This window comes from Macrosteles quadrilineatus, unplaced genomic scaffold, assembly GCF_028750875.1.
Source record: "Macrosteles quadrilineatus isolate MER2022 unplaced genomic scaffold, UCM_ALF_1.0 Scaffold_9__3_contigs__length_116548681, whole genome shotgun sequence".
Lineage (NCBI taxonomy): Eukaryota > Metazoa > Arthropoda > Insecta > Hemiptera > Cicadellidae > Macrosteles > Macrosteles quadrilineatus.
This window is the reverse complement of record NW_026542602.1, coordinates 49,517,523-49,537,006: the sequence shown is the minus strand read 5'-3', so window position 1 is coordinate 49,537,006 and position 19,484 is coordinate 49,517,523. Positions and strand designations below refer to the sequence as shown.

At 37.0% G+C, this 19,484-nt stretch overlaps 1 protein-coding gene across 1 annotated transcript; it reads right to left on the bottom strand.

Moving 5' to 3' along the window:
- Positions 1-547: 547 nt before the first annotated feature.
- LOC129003428 (protein-L-histidine N-pros-methyltransferase-like) lies at positions 548-19,072 on the bottom strand. The gene is made up of 5 exons (XM_054431720.1): positions 18,885-19,072; positions 12,276-12,451; positions 9,779-9,868; positions 763-871; positions 548-599 (listed from the first exon to the last, which is right to left on the bottom strand). The coding sequence occupies exons 1-5, from the start codon at positions 19,070-19,072 to the stop codon at positions 548-550; spliced, it is 615 nt and encodes a 204-aa protein (XP_054287695.1).
- Between the last annotated feature and the right edge of the window lie 412 nt (positions 19,073-19,484).

Here is a 19,484-nt window from a genome sequence, read left to right as displayed (position 1 = left end):
CCCTCACAGAGGTAGGGCAGTCTTGTCCATCTCAGTACAGTAAAGCCTGCAGGCTCTGTAACACAACATCACTATCAGCTACAGTTTCGTAATGAACACAACATCGTCTACCCAGTAATACGCCTGGTTGACATCTCCCTCACAGAGGTAGGGCAGCCTTGTCCATCTCAGTACAGTAAAGCCTGCAGGCTCTGTAACACAACATCACTATCAGCTACAGTTTAGTGATGAACACAACATCGTCTAGCCAGTAGTACGCCTGGTTGACATCTCCCTCACAGAGGTAGGGCAGTCTTGTCCATCTCAGTACAGTAAAGCCTGCAGGCTCTGTAACACAACATCACTATCAGCTACAGTTTAGTGATGAACACAACATCGACTAGCCAGTAGTACGCCTGGTTGACATCTCCCTCACAGAGGTAGGGCAGTCTTGTCCATCTCAGTACAGTAAAGCCTGCAGGCTCTGTAACACAACATCACTATCAGCTACAGTTTAGTGATGAACACAACATCGTCTAGCCAGTAATACGCCTGGTTGACATCTCCCTCACACAGGTAGGGCAGTCTTGTCCATCTCAGTACAGTAATGCCTGCAGGCTCTGTAACACAACATCGCTATCAGCTACAGTTTAGTGATGAACACAACATCGTCTAGCCAGTAATACGCCTGGTTGACATCTCCCTCACACAGGTAGGGCAGTCTTGTCCATCTCAGTACAGTAATGCCTGCAGGCTCTGTAACACAACATCACTATCAGCTACAGTTTAGTGATGAACACAACATCGTCTAGCCAGTAATACGCCTGGTTGACATCTCCCTCACAGAGGTAGGGCAGTCTTGTCCATCTCAGTACAGTAAAGCCTGCAGGCTCTGTAACACAACATCACTATCAGCTACAGTTTAGTGATGAACACAACATCGTCTAGCCAGTAATACGCCTGGTTGACATCTCCCTCACACAGGTAGGGCAGTCTTGTCCATCTCAGTACAGTAATGCCTGCAGGCTCTGTAACACAACATCACTAACAGCTACAGTTTAGTGATGAACACAACATCGACTAGCCAGTAATACGCCTGGTTGACATCTCCCTCACAGAGGTAGGGCAGTCTTGTCCACCTCAGTACAGTAAAGCCTGCAGGCTCTGTAACACAACATTACTATCAGCTACAGTTTAGTGATGAACACAACATCGTCTAGCCAGTAATATGCCTGGTTGACATCATTTGAAAAGATTAGCAGGCACTGCGGTTTGTAGGACCATGAAATCCTTACCTACAGCAGGTTTTGATACATAGCTTTGAAACTGGACCCACTTGTCCTGCTTCATCGTTGGGCTTATAATAAATTATTCATTCTGACCCTGGTTGGAATATAGTATTGATCAAATAAAATGATTACCTTATCCAACCACAGTTGTTGGTAAGAAGACTAATTTTGTTCCTTTGAACTTTATCAGGTCATTGTAAGCAACCACATCATCAATGTATTAATACATTGTGGTATGTCAATAGATAATTTAAAAGACTGCCACCATCACAATAATTAAAACTTGTCATGTTGATAAAGTAATTAAAATTGAATAAAAAATTATAAAACTTATTAAAAGTATAACAGGTCAACACTGTCTTATCACTTGCCACTGACTAAATCATGATGTTTCTTTTTCTCTCCAGTGCTACCTGTATTTCAGTTTGTTTTTTTCTTCTTATTTTATACTTCTTTGATTTGTAACTTGTCAATATATGTATCAGTGATATAATATTTGACTGGAAAGAAGTCTTATAATTTAAAATGTTACATGGGTAGAGTTTTTTAGCTTTGTAGATGGTGAATTCTTAACATCAAACTTTTTGGTAATACTTGAACTATTTCCGTATTCTTATCAATATATGTGTAGTTTTGAAAGAACATATACATAAAAGATCAAAACATCAGCAATCCAGTTATGCTGAACATGTAATATCGGAATCGCACAACTACACATCTATTGATAAGAACATGGAAATAGTTGAAGTATTAATGGTATTATGAAAAAGCTTTATTAAGCTTCTAAAGAACGAAACTAGTCGTCATACCAACAACTCCAGTGGTTGGGTATGGTAAAATATAATTTTATTTTATCCTAACTGTAAAATAGGCAAGCACGATTTTTGTGGACAGAACTCCTTCGTGGTTTCTCATCCGATTTTGTTAGTTTATGGCTCATTGGAAATATCTCATTCTGTAAATGTCATATAAGGTCTTACATGTTGAAAAAGACACATAGGCTCTGCCCCAGTGGCTTTTAAAGTTTCAATGTTATCATTATTTGTTTACATTATGATCAGCTCGATAATTTAATTGCTGTTGATAATTTAATTGATTACATTCCCTAATCAAGCATATAAAGTTTAATTATTACAAAACCAAAATTGACGAATCCGCGGGTGACGCTCGTAAATTTTGGTCAGTTGTAAACGAGGTGGCTGGCCGACCAAGTGCCAAAGCGCCGTTTCCGGTTGAGGCGTTTGTTGTTAACTCTGACACTGCCACCCCCCCAGAAACAAAACACATTTGTAACACATTTAACAATTTTTTCTCTTCTGTGGGATCTGAGTTGGCAATGGGTATCACGGCTTCGGGACGTCAGGAGGTGGATGACGCCGACCACGCGGTTGATTCTGTGTTTGAGATGGTGCCTGTCAATGAGCCCCAGCTTTCCAATTTAATAAATAGTATCAAGGGAGGTTCAGCTCCAGGCTGGGACGACATTCCAGTCAGAATTATTAAAGAAAATGCAAGCCTTCATATTCCAATTCGGCACTTAATAAACACAAGTATACGCACGGGGAACTTTCCTGATATTTTCAAATTAGCTAAGGTTATCCCGATACACAAATCTGGGCAAAAATCTGTTATTAATAACTACAGACCCATTTCATTGTTACCTGTGATAAGTAAAATTCTAGAGAAATGGGTAAAAATCCAGCTCTTAGACTATCTGGAGAAAGATAATATTATTACAGAAAATCAATACGGCTTCCGAAAAGGATTAAACACATCGGATGCACTCTTTGATCTCACAAAATTTATTACCCAAGAAATCAGTAAAAAAAATAAAGTTATGATAACATTCCTGGATCTTGCTAAAGCGTTTGATTCTATCGATAGAAATTTATTACTCAGAAAGCTAAACTTACTAGGTGTCAAAGATACTTCCTTAACTTGGTTTGAAAACTATTTTTACAGTCGAAAACAGTTTGTAGCAATACGTGGAGTCAACGGTGACAACACAGACATTAACTATGGAGTCGTCCAAGGAAGCACGCTTGGCCCTCTTTTATTTTTAATATACATTAACAATATCTCAAATCTGTCAATTAAAGGTAAGGTGTTCCTATTTGCTGACGATACGGCTCTAGTCTCCTCCGGGCCAAATTGGGACGCCGTATATGACAGGGCGTCCTCCGACTTGGGCAAGCTCAAACTATGGTTTGACCACAACATACTATCCTTAAATGTGTCCAAGACCAAATGTCTGCCCATTTACTTTAGATGCGACAGTGGTCCGGGCCATAGAGTACTCAGGTTGCACGGCTGCGGGGGTCCATGGACAGCGCCGTGCCATTGTGAAATCATTGAGCAAGTCGAAAATTACAAATACCTTGGGGTCATAATTGACTACAAACTTAGCTGGGCTCCACATGTTGATTACGTCAACAATAGATTAAGAAAAATGATCTTCGCTTTTTCACAGCTTGGTTGTGTGCTGTCTGTGGACCATTGCAGGTGTGTATACTTTGCGTATGTCCAGTCACTGTTACAGTACGGGATACTTGCGTGGGGGGGCTGCGTCTGCCTCTGTCTTGGCTCCTCTTGCTGTTACCCAGAAATCCATAATTAAACACATACTAAAAAAAGACCAAAGATACCCCACCTACCTACTTTTTCAAAATTTTCCAGTCCTTAACATCAGGAAACTATTCCTAAAAACAGTTATAACCTTTTCAAAAAATAATAAAAGCAAAATTTTCTCCGATTCGCTACATTCTTATGACACTAGATCTAGAACACACATAGGCATCTCCGTTCCCAAATTGAACAATAAAGCACAGCTTCTTACCCCTCACTATCTAGCCCACATTATATACACTAATCTCCCCATACAGATAAGAGAATGGGAGGGAGACAGTGTCACGGTTTTCAGCAGAAAGATCGGGCGCTGGCTTCTCGGTCTGAGCGATGATGCTGCCGAAGAGCTCATCAGATCCCAGTACAGGGCATAATGAAAGTCGATGACAATTCTAAAACTAAATTAGGCTAATAATACCAAACTACTTCAGTACTGGCACCCTCATTCAAGTACTTCAAATATTGTTCATGTTCATGTTCATGTTGTTGTTTTTGCCAACAATATGGCAAAAAAATACTTCTTTTTATTTAAGTAATTATTTGTTTATTTTGTTATCTTGTCTGTGAAGTGGTGAGCGACGGAGAAGACTCTCCCCACACGCAGATGTACAGTCTTTGTGGGGATTTTTTTCCTTTGTACTTTGCTTTACAGCCACGATTGTAATTTTTGTAATTTGTAATTTTGGAAATAAATATATTCTTATTCTTATTCTTATTCTTGTTAATGTTAATAGTTTAAATTACAATATTCAAGGAAATACGCCCGTATACACACATTTTCTGACTTAGTTGAAATTACATATTTATTAATTTGAATGTGGTTTGCGTTTGTATTATAATGGGAAAAGGCAAGAAAGCCTAGAAATGTTAAGCCAAAGTGCTACAATTTTTTGAAGGACACATTTGGACTTATTGGTCATTGCAGAGGAAAACCCTCTAAAGCCCCATTCACACGGGGCGAGTTTACAAGCTACACGTCGGCTTTTTTACACACAGCTAGTAAAATAGCTCGCCATCTTTTGAGCGAGTAGGCGTGTAAAGTAGCCCAGTGTGAACACAGTTGCTTGTGCTTGTGCGCAAGTTATTCAATGATGTCGGAGGATTTGGTTCAAGCTAGCTACTGCGCGAGTGGAAAAAGCATCGTGTGAACGACTACAAGCGCACTCGCCGACTCGCCAGCGTCTTTCTACACGTCTGCGAGTTGGCGAGTGGACAAGCTGCGTGTGAACAAATACAAGCACACTCGCCAACTCGCCGGCTTCTTACACGCTGGCGAGTAGCTTGTAAACTCGCACCGTGTGAACGAGGCTTAAGGCAAAGGAAAACTGGTACTTCAAGGGTTTAACCTCTATTTCCGTAAAAGTCAAGTGAGTTTAAAGTTAAAAGTGAACCAACCAAAAGAATGTCATTTGAAGCAAATAAAATTGTGTCAGACAGATTATGCAGGAAATGCCATTTCCCCACCCCATGAGTCCAAGTTAACCGACACCTCGAGACCTCAGTTATAGCTTCCATCCTGAGTAACTCCGGCCAGTTTGGTCGATAGCAGTTTTACAGTGTCATTAAGTAGTTCTTATTAACATCCTGATTCCCGTAAGTGTAAGACGTCAGGTTGACGTAGTGACATTAATGATATCAGTGTGTAAAGATATCACCGTTACGACAAGGACAATCGGAGCAGTTTTTTTTTAGAGTTTGTGAGTGAAGTGTCGGTTTACGTCTGGTACTGTACGTATAGTATATCAACTTGTTCTATGTTGGCAATAAGTAAAAATAAATCATATGTTATTATTAATAATTAAAGTGCAAATAAGTTAACAACAACATAAAACATTTTTGTATCAATAAATCTTTCCAAATGAATCAACCTTTTCAATTAATAACATCAACTAATACGCGTGCATAAACAAGGCCACGACAAGTTTTGACGACGAGTAAACCTCAACTGCATTTTCAATTATCAATCAGAAACATTTTAACTAAAATCTCATCAACATGGATCAAGAACAATTTAAGCAATTTTTGGAAATGCAACAAACCATGATAACAACATTGGTAAGTCAACTTTCTACACAATGTTTTAACATAAAGCCAAATGACACTGAACAATCTGAAACAAACTTAACTCATACAATGGCTTATGTCCCCAACTTTTTTACAGTAAAAAGGAATCATTCTCAAATTATTATCAACGCTTTGAGAACTACATTCAGATGAAAAATATTGCATCTAACAAAGATTATTGTGCTAAATTGCTCTTGAACTCAATTGGACCAAGCAATTTCAAACTAGTTTCATCATTATCTGCACCAAATAATCCTAACGAATTAACTTACGATGACCTGATCAAAATCCTAAAAGAACATCTAGAACCTAAAAGAAATTAACTTGTTTCCCAGCACCAGTTTCTATCAATCTATCAAACCGACAATCAATCAATTTCAGAGTTTGTAAGTAATCTTAGGGATAAATCAACCAACTGTGAATTTATCTCACCCTGCGAATGTAAATCATCCATATCAAATATCTTCCTTCGCACCCAGTTCATTCGCGGCCTTAAGGACAACTCTATTCGTGAACATCTTTTACAATCTGATATTACAGAGTTCAAGGAAATCGTATCGAAGGCAATGGCTTTAGAAGCTTCCAGACTTGACTCTAAACTAATTTCCCTCAAACATCTTCCTACATCGACATCAGACCTACCAGATATCAATAAGATTTCTCTTACACCAAGACAGCATGACCATTCCCCTTGTCAACACAATGTTTCCAGTAGGTCCAAATGGAAACCCAAACACACTCCAAAGTCTCGAATCAACTTTGATGAATTGGGAATCAACGGGTTATGTTTGCGATGCGGCAAATCCAATCATTTATCTAAAGAATGTAATATATATCTAAGAAGAACGGACAAAAGCAAACTAAAATGTTCTGAATGCTCAAGACAAGGACATGTAGGTAAAGTTTGCATCAGCACACTTTTGAACAATAGGTCCAAGAATAGCACACACTCAACTAACCAGATAAACGACTCAATTGACCACCAGTATGGTATTCTAAACATAGTAGACATATTTCAAACCGAAGCCTCACCACCGTTTCTTACAGTTGTGAATATTGAAAACAAACCTGTAGAATTTGAAGTAGACTCCGGTTCAGGGTATACATTTCTTCCCATAGACAAGTTCAATTAATTACACCTCAATCTTTCAATCCAACCAACTGACTTAATTTTTAGATCTTACACAAAAGATGTATTCAAACCCTATGGAAAAGTAGAGGTCAATATAAAATACAAATCTAACATCTCTAAAGGTGAAATCTACATTGTATCAGACAACTGGCCATCTATCATAGGACGTCAGTGGATTCACAATCTACAAATCAAGCTATCTGAAATAGACAACCATCAAAAATCCTCAATTCGACACACCAAAGCAAGACAGTACAAAGTAGGAGACAGAGTCCAAGCACGGTACTCCTCGAACAACAAAAATCTGTGGAAACCAGGAACCATCATTAAGAAGTACGGACTCTTACACTACCTGATTAGACTAGACAGTGGATATATATTTAAAAGACACATCGACCAACTACAACTTACTGAAATATTATTAAAGACTGTCAAATTTGCTCCCACAGTACAAGAAGATACTTCGGAAGAACCAGGACCACATCATCCATTTGAAGACCTCATCACCATCCCTACTGAACAACCACCGCCACAAATCAATGAACAACCTCAACATGAGACAGGAAACGAAAGTCCAGTGCTACGCAGATCCAACAGAACACATCGCCAGCCTGAATATTTGAAAGACTTTGTCAGGTCTTAATTTTGTTGTTCTTTTTTAAGCGTAGGAGAATTATAGTATATCAACTTGTTCTATGTTGGCAATAAGTAAAAATTAATCATATGTTATTATTAATAATTAAAGTGTAAATAAGTTAACAACAACATTAGACATTTTTGTATCAATAAATCTTTCCAAATGAATCAACCTTTTCAATAAATAGCATCAACTAATACGCGTGCATAAACAAGGCCACGACAGTACGCGTGGTGTGGATGGCTTGTTTTAGCGCCATAAAGAGATTTTTGTCGGTTTGTGTGGGACAGAAGGATGCGGAAGAATAGCTTACAGGGGCAGAATTCTACTCTGGTACCTTATTAGCTTTAGAGAAACCCAAGTCCGGGACTGGATGGAAATCCAGAAGGCTTTAACCTAGAGCACCAACTCGGTCTAAGGACCTCAAAAATACTGATAGACCCCTCAAGGAAGGGATGGAAAAGCATACTTAGCCTAAAAAGGGGGGGGGGGATTAGAGGATAGTGGGGCTGCTTAGTGTGCCAAATTAGGAAATACCTAAAGACTATTAATTGAGAGATCACAGACATTGGGATGAAAATAAGGTGGAAACTTCTGAACACTTTTTGTCTGGCCCAAAGAAGGCTGAAATCTCTAGAAATTCCGAGATTTGAGCCCGATGAGATAAGACGATAGCGTCCCATAGCTGTTAGGGCTTAGCACTCTAGCACTGGTGTACACTGAGCAGAGGGGTGCTGCAAAAGATTAACAGGTCAAGTATCTAGGGATAGTATTGCCCCAAACACACACCCTCCACAAAAAATCACCATTACTGCCAACAACAGTTTGGTGATGATTACAGCATTATTCAGCCAGGAGGACAAGGAACACCACTTATCTAATGCAACGTTATTAATCTTACGCATTAATGCATGCATTAATTAATTACTTATGCATTAATTAATCTAACGCATCAAATGACCTCATGTATGTGAGTTCTAACCACTAAAAATGTGTTTTATTGAAAATGTTGTTTTAGAGTTGAATGTGAAACAACACAAACAACCCCTGACAGAAAAGTACGAGAACGTAAAGTCACGAAGGAGTAAGCTGGTTGAAAAACCAAAACTAACACCATAGCCTAGTTATTTTGGTTTTCCCAGCTACAATTTTTATGTGAAAATTGTATGGATGTACAATTGTAGTTTTCATCAAAGGAGCGAAAGTGGCTCTTTTTGGTACGCAATCGTGGAAATATGATTAAGTACCAAATAGACACTTTAGCTCCTTGTGATGAACAACTATTTTCATCATACTATGAAAATAAACTACTAATCGTTACAAAATTAGACCACATAATTTGAGATCATACTAAGACGTCATCAACGTTTACATTTCTGTTGTTTACAAACATAACTTTAAATATCGTCGTAATCCATTTATCTCTATGGTGATTGGCAGCGTTTTCATAATGCATAACATTATGAGGTTAGCGAACCAAAATATTAACCATATGTTTTTTCTGTTCCCTGTTTGAAATTAACCAAAAACGATGATTTTGCGGACGATTTAGAGAGCTAAATACGGCTGCTTTCCGGACAGTGTGATGAATATGATAGTAAATAGTGGAGGTAAGTCATGAAAAGCCTATAAATTTCAGATGAGAATGACACAAAAGTATACCTGTTGGTGTTAGGTTCTCGGTGTTATGTTTTGCTAGTGGATCAGCGAGTGACTGTGGGAAAGATGGCTAAGCTGATTGGACATGTCCCTAAACCATAACCCTGGTATTCTTAAACATAATGATCTCGAAAGCAATATTCCCTCAACTTTCGTTACCCTCTCAATAACTAAATGATTGACGTCCGCACTGGCCTTGTCGTGGAAAAGCTTACAGCATTCTGCGAACTTCCTAATCCACTTGGACATATGTTTTATGTTTCTTTACATACATACACTTTTTAGTAGACATCAGTCAACTTGTGATGGATTTACACCAATAAAATGTAGTGATGACTGTGTACTTAAGAAATGTTTAACCAGAATGTTTAGGAAAGACTGAGTAAAACAAACCAAGCACATTGCTGACTACGCTGGCTGCTTGCTGCTCCAAAGTCAGTCCCTGGATTGGCAAGATCTCGTGGGGTTGGTTTCCTTTTCCACCTGCACAAATAATGAATTAAATTAAATATTCATATGCAACTCACTTTCCACCATCTTCATATATGTATGTGTATATGTGTAAATAATATGTATGTGTTTGTATGTTCTTTCATATGTAACAGGCAGAATTATAGTGGTACAGTAGAGTGCTGTCAAAGTGTGGGATATATTTGTTTGTTAAGAATGCACACCGTAGTTACAGCGACTTATGTCACCCTTTATTTACTCAAAAGACAATTAGCAGCACAGGCTTATTTCCCTAACTGCTGACACGGTGGTATCTGGAGGCTTCTGCCTGGAGGAAGGCTTCACTTGGTACCCCAAAAGGATATTTTTCTCAAACGATGATTTTCAAAAATAGACTGTTGGATTTTTGAGCTTAACTTTTACTCTCAAATTTGCCAAAAGTGTCTGCGAAGATTGCGTGATCAAAAATCACAATTTTGCTGCGGTCGCAGGATACAATGATGAAGTTTTGGGAACGCGGTACCAATAGATTTTAATGATTTCTCCCTGATTGCATAAGATGTTCACATTTTTGTTGTGACCGAAGACGATTTTATTCATTTACAATTTATTGTTTATGATAACGCCACAATTGTGGAGGATGTCCATGATTTCACCGCAACCGCATGGGATGCTCAAGATTTTGTCATGACCGAGGACCATTACGTTTTCAATTTAGTTTCGTATTCGATTTCACTGAAATTGATGAAGTAAATTAATCCGATTATAGTATACCAATTAATTTGAAAATCAATACTTTTTAAAGCAACCCGATTTTGACCCATGATCCAGGTCAACATTTTTTGATCCAACTCAAAGTAAACAAGTTTGGCCTCTAAAATTGTTACTAAAAATAAAATGGAAACAATATTTACAAGCTAATCTCCTAGCTAGAGTGAAAAAGCAAAGGATCAAGTTCATCAAGTAGAATCAATACCATGTGTATTTCTACACCCCATCCACCGAAGGATCAGAATAAGGGGTCCTCATAGATATTGTATACAGCCCTGATTGCCAGGCTTTAGTAATCTGCACTTTAATAATTAATTACTATTTGATTTTAGCACTGCATAATACAAAGTTAGTAAACTACTCGTACCAGCATACCTCTCTTTACCCTTCTCCCATTATTTTTCAAAGCGAAGGGACAACCAGATGAGTGAGTATTGCTTTATTTTATTTTATCAGGTATAGAGTAATGTTTTTACTTTGATGGTTTGTGTTATTTATTTTTCTATGTTACTTTCATAACTGAAAACATTTGGTTGTTTTCGATAAAAGATCAACTTAATACATTACCAATGGAGAACTTGATTAATTTAATAATTTTGGGTTTTTATTAATTTATTTATATTTAACCAAAGGAGATACCATCTGGTCTGGCTCTTGCATCTCCATCACAGAGTCTCCGGGTGGTCCCTACTCTTCATTGTAGCAGGGATTGTCCTGCTGTACTGTCATTCCATGTTTCTTCTTTTTTGTGCTTCAAAATACATGGTTAACTAGCTTCACCTATCTATCTCCTCAGCTGTAGTCAGTAACAAAACTACACAGATCATCGCACAACTTCTACGCTCATCCTTCACTCATATTTAGATCAAAATACAGACCTAGGTGGCATACCCATCTGGATTGATAATGTAATTGATAAAGATATACCTGGGTTCCTAAAAAGCACCTGGAACAACTGTCCAAAGCACAGAATGTCGTCGTCACTATATGTGATTCACAATAATAGTGATATCACGGACAATATTAAATTAAGAAATGATAAAATGCTAGATTAAATTTAGCAGAATAAAACCATAGACTAACCAACACAAGTAGACTTCTCATCCCATTGTAAATTTTGAAGCACGTTTTTCGTGTCTAGTTCATGTACGTGACACAAAGGCGCTAGTGTCGACGAAACTTTGTTTCTATTATTTTAGGGTTAATTTCTTGATTTGTGCTTTACTGTTTGGTTATATAACTAGAGAACAAGTTATTGTTTATGATTAGATCGTATTATTTGGTTAAACGAGGTTTTAAATGGCTGTAATAACGGGAAACAAATTGTAAACAAAACACGACCTCTACATAAACCGTACAGCACTAACAATAAAATTGGCTTCAGCTGTTCCATAAGGATGAGAAATCTACTAAGGGAATATGTTTTATCTATGATAAAACTGAGCTTGTGTTCTTTACCAAACAAAACAACAAACTAAACTTTATTTACATTTAGAAACAAATTAACACATGACTATAAATTTCAATTGACAAACAGTCTTTCAGAAATAATTCAAAACCAGACCTTCAACTGAGGTTATTTTAAATAGATACTGAGGTTTTAAAAGCAATAACCAGTTAGGCATAATATGACAACAAAAACCAGTTACAACTATTAACTTAATCTTACTTGATTCAACATAAGGCTGGAATGGTAGAACTAAGGCGAAGATAGCTTTTCCGTTTGGCTTCAGACTTTGCCGGATCTGCCGTAGGATCTTGTAAGGCCGGTCACACCGGTCGAGGAGATTCAGGCAGGAAATAACGTCGAACTTGTGGTTCTCCCAATCGTCTATCTCCAGCACTCTGAAACAATGAACAAACACATTTCACTAGACACAGACACATAGTTGAATGTTTTAGGATGAATGAAAGTTTTAATGTGGAATGAATGGTGTGCAAATTGATTTTGCAGCTTTTCAATAGTTGTCAGAAGAGTTATCTGGATAGAGAAATGGTTCCAGTGCTCACTTTTGAAGATTGCTAGTTCGATACCATACGGTGTAAATTCTCGAGCCAGAGGTGCCACTTTTCCTTGGTCAGTTAGTAATGTTACCGAGATAGTCTGTATGTATGTATGTATTGTACAGTCCCGGCCACGTAAAGAGAGAAAATGTCCAGGTAGACCCGGTCAGGCCTAATCCGCTGTTGTCAAAACATAGCTATTGTTTTGAAACCGAGGGGGCGCGCTACCCCATCCCAGCGGTCATTGCTACCTCAGCGGTCATTGCCTGCTGCTTTTCAACATCGACTAGCCAATCAACGAAGCGACGTAGAATTGCGATTCAAATTTTGTGATATTCGTCTTCACTTTGTGAATAAAATGACCTGTCACTTAATTATAGGCGATCACCCGTTCGATTTTTAGAATTTGTACTGGCCCGAGTTATTTCTAAGAATTAAAGGGAGGCAGTAGCAATGACCGCTGGGATGGGGTAGCGCGCCCCCTCGGTTTCAAAACAATAGCTATGTTTTGACAACGGCGGATTAGGCCTGACCAGGTCTACCTGGACATTTTCTCTCTTTACGTGGCCGGGACTGTATGTATTGTAACATGTCTCCTTGTGTGTAGTATTCTTGTAATACCTTTGAAAACCTTTGAAACAATAGCTGACAGCTGATCAGCTGATACACAGGTTTAATAAAAAAAAAGGGGTGAGTGAACCCAGAGAACCTTCACCACCTGAATTTTGTGAATAGTTGGGAAAAGCTGTATGGTTACAAGCCTTGGAGTTAATCTAAACATTATTCTTTAATATTTAAATCTCTTACTTACAGAAAATTTACATATTTTCTAGACATTTGTAGATATGGTTTTGGTGTGTAACTATGTGTGTAGAAAGAACTGCATAAGTAATAATGAAATGCAGCTAACACATCCTCTACAGATAACTGCTAACTACATACTACAAGGGTGACGCAACTTAGTTTATAAGATGGGGAACAAGTGGCGGTTTATTTAAATGGGATTAGACAAGTTTTGCTAAGTGTGAAAGGCAATCACTTGGAATTAAGTTGCTGCAGAAACTTGGCTCTGAGAGGGTTGTCAGTGGAGAAATAAGTTTTGAAAATCAGGTTAAAATTAATTTTGTTTTGACAAAAAAAAACTTAAATTACAATGGATGAGACCAATGTACAGTAAATAAAGAACACAGACATTGAATACTATAAACTGTAGGTCCTAGTCGCCATTAGCTGTATGGGCTATTAATTAACAGCTGTGTCTAAGGAATATGTCGATCTTAGTCACTAACAAGACTACAAGATCGCGCCACTCATCATACACTCATCTCCATTCATACTTGGCTTAAAATACCTACTTTGTATGGTCACCATTTCAAAGAAAAGTATAAAGTATAATAAAGTACTCATTTTTTACTGTTTAAGAAAGAAAGTTTGGTTATAAACATGATTCAGAAAAATGATTAATGTTTTATAATATTCCTAAAACGAAATAGAATTCAAAAGTTGTACATTTAAGGTTTTTATTTAATCGACAAATCAGTTTACAATATACACATGAGCAATAATATTTTTCTTAACAACATTTCTATTTCTCCATAAGCGGATGTGATATAAACATATGGAGCAAGTTACAGCCACCTGTATCACGGGACCTTATCACATAATGGCTATTACAATGTAATATCATTGTAATAAACAACAAGACTGTGGTTGATATGCAAACTTCACATCAGAATATTACAATGTCTCTGAAAGAGAATTGAACATGGCAAACATCACATGGTTTCTGTCATGTTGATAATCTATATTTTACCGAATTTCCCATAGGGAATAAGTTATTATCATAGGTCTCATGATAAGACCTCGACCTGGAACCGATTTTCTTTTTTTTTTATATCCCAGATGTTCCCAGATGCCAAAAACACCATCCTTAAAAATTCATATAAATATAGCCTATGAAATGTGCCTGTTAGCACGATAACTCAAGTAAAAATCATCTGATCAGATGAGGAGTGAGATTTTATGGGGTGAAAATTAGTTTTTTCTATGTTTGACCCTTTAAACAAAATATTTTGCAATTTCTCTTACATCCATTTTGTAGATCTAAAAACCCAATAGTTTAGTATATTGCAGCCTATTTGTATGCCTATAGTTACATATAACATTTTATTATATTGTAAGCATAAAATTGTCATATTATTCAATTACAGAATCAGTAAATTGCGATAAAATTTGGCATACTTACTTATTTAATCCTAAGCTATTAATATTTCACTCAAACTGCACCACCTTCCCTATAGCAGAAAGCCTAAGTATTTTTTTAATCTGGCAAATTTATGGAAATATTTTTTTGTAAAAATTCAATAAGGCAAATATAAATTTGCTTAGTCTATTAGTTTGCTGGGGTGGGAGTATTTTGCGAATAACTGTGAAATAAAATTACTAAATTATATATCTAAAGAATGCCTTCTTATTTGATTAATAATATTTTTAAATAAGTAAACTGTTAAATAACCAAAATTAAAAATGCTAAACCACAAACAATAGATAATTATTGTGTTAAATAAAAGTATTATAAACCATTCAACCCTAATAACCAGAATCAACGTTTATGCAATATTTTTATCCAAGAAACTTTACTTAAAGCTAAGTCGATATCACAAAAACAAATTTTAATTCGTAAAAGTGTCAGTCAGTCACAAAGTTAAGGGAATTTCCTCAATGTCATTAAAAAGGTTATTGACTTTGGTATTTCCTGACACCTTAAATTATATTAGAGCCTGATTCCCGTTGAATCTTTTATAAGTTAACCAAATTTTAATGGGATTGACTCAAAAATATTGACGAGAAATTGAATATCTTTACTCCAAAAGTTTATTGTTAATTAACTGCTTATTTATAAAGAAAATATTTAGACTATCTGCTTGATAGTCATATATACTTATATACATAGATACTTAACCATGCCTCCTGTCATAATTTTGTGGTTTTGCTATTTGACTAATTGTTTGAATATCCTATAATCAGTAGATGAACAGAAAAGGTTTATTATTATTTTTATTTTTGTCAACAGCCAAAAGTAATTAAATAATCACTCCTAAAGGAGTTAATAGAACTCCTTACTGTAAATATTTACTGCAAACTCTTTTCTTATTAAACATTACAAATAATAATATAATTTAAATAATATTACTGAAATCTACATTTTTGAGCCAAAAGGCAAAGTTAGAAAATGGAAAAATGCCATTTGCTTTTTGGAAACCCAAAGAAATATACATTACCAACTTCCATTTTTACCTTATTGGATTTTCACTAAAATATCTCCTTCAAAATGTTGTACATATTCCGTATTTAATTAACATTACTTTAACGAGTACTCTACTAAGGGTTGCTGCTATAGGGAAGGTGTGTTTTTTTATTGCAGTTTCGATAACTTAATATGAAATAAACAATTTGATCAAAATATGTTCATAAACAAGCTAATTACAATAGTTTGCCTTTTCTCCGTAAGAATAACAAGGGAATTGTAAATTTGCAGATTTTTGGAATTTGCTCTGTTCATTTTCTGTTCATTAAGCACAGAACAATGCTATAATATACTAAACTATTTGTTTTGTTAAGCTGTACGATGAACTGAAAAGAAGTTCAAAACTTTATGTTTTAGGGTCAAAATTGGAATAACCAATCATTACCCCATAAAACCCCCTTTCTCATGGTCCGATCACGCTGGTTCGCAAACTCGTTGGAATAAAATGTAGGTTTACACGTATAAAAAATCGGATAATTTTGCTCGAGTTATCCTGTAAATGGACACAGTCTGGGACCTGAAAACAAAAAAAATTGTATTAAATTATATGTATGGTAGTATTTTTGATTTAGTAATTTTTTTAGGAGCAACAAAAAGATTTTGTAAAATATATTTGACTTGCAAGGAAACAAAACTCTCCCACTATTGATCGAAGACTCCATAATGAAAGTCCCTTAATCGCCAACCCTCGCTAAAAACGAAAAAGCCCTAATATACAAACCCCCTCCCCCTCCCCTCCCAGGCTAATTTCCTCTATAATGATAACAGCGCGGATAGGGGATGGCGGCGCAAGGCGGAATTAAAAAAGATAAGCCGTAAAAGAAAACAGTCAAACTTAAATTAGATTTTTAATATTTTGCGCCGACAAACTCCCCGAACGTGCTATAAACCAGTCGTAAACTCTCGGGGTAAAAACAACTCTTTATAATTAAAGTAAACAGATTTTGAAATTTTTAATCTCAGTCCATACTTGCTTTTAAGTACCTAAACGGTAAGTTTTACCATGAATAAAACATACTTGGTTAGTCTATGGTGGTACCTATGGCTATACGCAGTTCAACAAATTTAGGCGATTTTGCTACATAATAAGCAAAAAAAGGTAGTGGGGCAACTTCCCCTTAAACCACCAAAATTTTGTGAACGGATTATACAGTAGTAGCATAAACATACTCCCTTTGTAGATTTCTTATCCTTATGGATCAGCTAAGAACAATTTTATTTTTGGTTCCGTCAGGTGCATTGTTTTTTTTACAATTTGTTTCTTGTTATTTCAGTAATTAAAGGCTCTTTTAGCCGAAGAAAACTGCTTAAATAATAACTCGTCCTCTAGTTATATAACTATTCGGTAAAGCACAGCATCATGAAAATCTAAAATAACAACAAAATTTCGTTGACACTAGGGATCAGTGTCACTAACATGAACTAGACACGAAAAACGTTCTTCAAGATGTACAATGGGATGCGAAGTCTACTTGTTTTGGTCAATGGTCTTACCTTTCTACCACTACACACCACTAGGTTCTAGCATAGATTTAACATACTCCAAGGCAGTATTTTTAATCTATAGTTCTAGCCCGGAACTGTTTTACCCATTAATTTAGGCTCGTGCTTAAGGGTCGCGGCATTATCACATGGTGAAATCCATTGGTGATTGGCGGGATTTGAACCGGGTACCTCTGAGACCAAAGCCCTGCGTTCTACCACTAGAATACGCTCTCGCGATAGTATGAGCGTTGTGGACTACTAATTGTTAAAATAATATTTATAGAAAAAAATAGCGTTTGTAAATATAACACATAATCTTACACAACTGCTAACACACATAAATCGACTCAACTACTTAAACAGCTCTATTACAAAGAACCACATACACCCATTCGCTATGGAGATCATATAATCTATTATCACACCCTGTAGTCACAGTCAAAACACAATTATCCCTTTATAACCCCCAATAAAACAATAGCCGTGACAAAGTCAAATCAGCTGTTTACCAACCCTTTCCGCGACAAAAAACTACCTAATTGACCTAGTTTTTTGGCGGTCAGCCCCTCGAATTGTCACCCTACTTATCCATCTGGCCGGGTTGTTTAACAATGTTATAATTCTGTTGAAACACCCTTGACCTGTTTTTTGCCTGTTTAACCCTTTAACCAGCTGGCCGGTTTTTGCAACTGTTTTACATACGTGGCTGACAGCGGTACAATGCGTGAAAGAGGGTTTGCGGTAATGAGCCAAAAGAGGTTTATGCAAAATAGAGACGTGGTTGGCAACATTAGGGAAGATACATGAAGTTTGGATGGTAAAATTGATACTGAAGGTGAATTTAGTATGTTATTTACTCTTCGTTTGTAACACAAGAAAGCAGCACGCAGCAACAAACCTGCAGATTACGCGAATTTCCATTTGACTGATTGGATTTTAACAAACATATTTTCATAGACAAATCATAATTTTCCCCATTGAAATTTAAAGAGTAGGCATACTTTTGAAGAATTGATAGGTTAAAATGAACACATTTTTCAAAAATGCATCAAAATATATCCTTAAACTATGTGACGGGGCAACTAGCAAACTACAACATTTTACTTTTTCTCCGTAAAAATAACATGGGAATTCTAAATGTACAGTTTTTTATTTATTTTCTTTTTCAACTTTTAACTTTTACGAAAATATAAAAATTTTTTTGATTTTTAGCACTTAAAGACGGCTATAATAAAAATCAGAATTTTTCATGTTTTAAGGGTAAAAAAAATCCATGTTATATACATGAAAACTACGCTGTAAATTCAAATAATTATGTGAGACAGAAATACGGTCCATACTTTTAAAATAAGAGATAGTTCAAAATTCTACAGAATTTTATTCTAGAGTATTATACTTTTTCTTCCTGATCATAACCTTTCAAAAACTCTTTTCTTCATCAACAATACAAACCGGACTCCAGGTTATGAAATCTTTACTCACTGAAATCCTCGTTTCTTGAGCGCCCACCTCATGGGTCGCGACACCTCCGTCACGTACACTCTGGAGAAGAAGCCTGCGAGGTTCTGTGTGATGAGACCGTCACCAGCGCCCAGGTCCAGCAGGTCACCGTCCTCGGCCAGTGAGCGACCAAGCAACTGACGTATCTGAGGCTTGGAGAACACAAACATGGACCCGCGACCCAGCAGTCTGTAACATACAACAACACTGTAACACTCAGCCTAGTGACTAGTGATGAGGTCGTCACCAGCGCCCAGGTCCAGCAGATCCCCGTCCTCGGCCAGTGAGCGACCCAGCAACTGACGTATCTGAGGCTTGGAGAACACAAACCTGGACCCACGACCCAGCAGTCTGTAACATACAACAACTCTGTAACACTCAGACTAGTGACTAGTGATGAGGTCGTCACCAGCGCCCAGGTCCAGCAGATCCCCGTCCTCGGCCAGTGAGCGACCAAGCAACTGACGTATCTGAGGCTTGGAGAACACAAACATGGACCCGCGACCCAGCAGTCTGTAACATACAACAACTCTGTAACACTCAGACTAGTGACTAGTGATGAGGTCGTCACCAGCGCCCAGG